This window comes from Lottia gigantea, assembly GCF_000327385.1.
Source record: "Lottia gigantea unplaced genomic scaffold LOTGIsca_2297, whole genome shotgun sequence".
NCBI classification, from domain to species: domain Eukaryota; kingdom Metazoa; phylum Mollusca; class Gastropoda; family Lottiidae; genus Lottia; species Lottia gigantea.
In genome coordinates this window covers 1,047-2,329 of record NW_008708642.1, presented here as the reverse complement: position 1 = coordinate 2,329, position 1,283 = coordinate 1,047, and the positions used below count along the sequence as shown (strand labels likewise).

The following is a 1,283-nucleotide window of genomic DNA, read 5'->3' as shown; positions in this document are numbered from 1 at the left end:
TGGATGAGTAAGCAACAGTTCGAATCCACCTATATGCCTCGGCCAGCGCCTCACGGGTCGGTTTCTCTCCCCTGTCCACTTAATGATACATATAATAATATTTGTGAAAATATTCCAGGGTCATCGAAACAGCAGTTACCAGGCTGTCCACGAATAGTATCGAGGTCGGAATGGGGAGCTCGACCACCGACACATACCATTGGTCATCTCCCAGCTGTACCTAAATACGTCTTTATCCATCATGGTGCCACGCCTGGTTGTACCACGGAGAGCGCCTGTAAACAGAAAGTTCGGGAATATCAGAACTACCATTTGGACGGACATCGTAAGTTCATGCCACCCTAGACGTCCTGGGCCTGTGCTTTCGTAACTTTGTCATTAATACAAAGCTACAACCTTGACTACCTAGAAGTGGGGATCATCCGGTTTCGTCCTCATGCAGCCCCACCCTCCCCCAAACCATATCAAGTTCCATTCCACAGGAGAGACCCTATAACTGAGGATAGCCCGCCCTTACATACGGAAGAGACCCCCGTGAACTAAGTATAGTCTGATTGAAAATTAGAATGATGTAAATTGATGCTATCAGTGTCTCTGATACACATAAAAAATTTAGAAAACCTCTTTACAATCTCTTTAACAAGAACCACAGACATCTGATTGAAAATTAGAATGATGTTAATTGATGCTATCAGTGTCTCTGATACACATACAAAATTTAGAAAACTTCTTTACAATCCCTTTAACACCATTATTCAAGCAGTTCGCAGCAGACTTCACTTTTGTCATGCCTAATTTTGTATTGTAGATTGGCCTGATATAGGTTATACCTTTGTTATTGGAGAAGATGGAAATGTCTACGAAGCCCGAGGGTGGGATATTATTGGGGCTCATACTTACAATTATAATTATAATGGGTTAGGTAAGTACTGATGTAGTGTGCAATGAGGGAAATTTTGCCAGGAGAGTAGCACAAGCTTTTTTCTTTTTCGTTTTCCAACTGTCGAGGGATCTTTAATGTGCACAGCCTGTAGCACACAGGGCCTCTGTTTATTGTCCCATCTGAACAACTAAACTAAGTTAGAAAAATTCTGATGCCTGTGCCAGTGATTTCGAGAGTCTGCTTGGTGTCAGCTCTTATCCCCTAATACCTAGTTTCTAGAATATCACTGTTTGTAGCAAGTTGGATATTCGTATCAAAAAAGGAAAATTCTTCCAATAACATTATTTTTAAAGATTTTAATATTTTTTTTGTGCTTCACGCTATCATGCCTGTGGACTCT

The 1,283-nt window shown here is 41.2% G+C and overlaps 1 protein-coding gene across 1 annotated transcript; it reads left to right on the top strand.

The window, feature by feature from the left end:
- Positions 1-141: 141 nt before the first annotated feature.
- LOTGIDRAFT_60049 (hypothetical protein) lies at positions 142-924 on the top strand (the record flags this gene model as incomplete). The annotated part of the gene is made up of 2 exons (XM_009054866.1): positions 142-325; positions 809-924. Coding segments are annotated over 2 exons (300 nt in total), but the record flags the coding sequence as incomplete, so codon positions are not given.
- Positions 925-1,283: the final 359 nt, after the last annotated feature.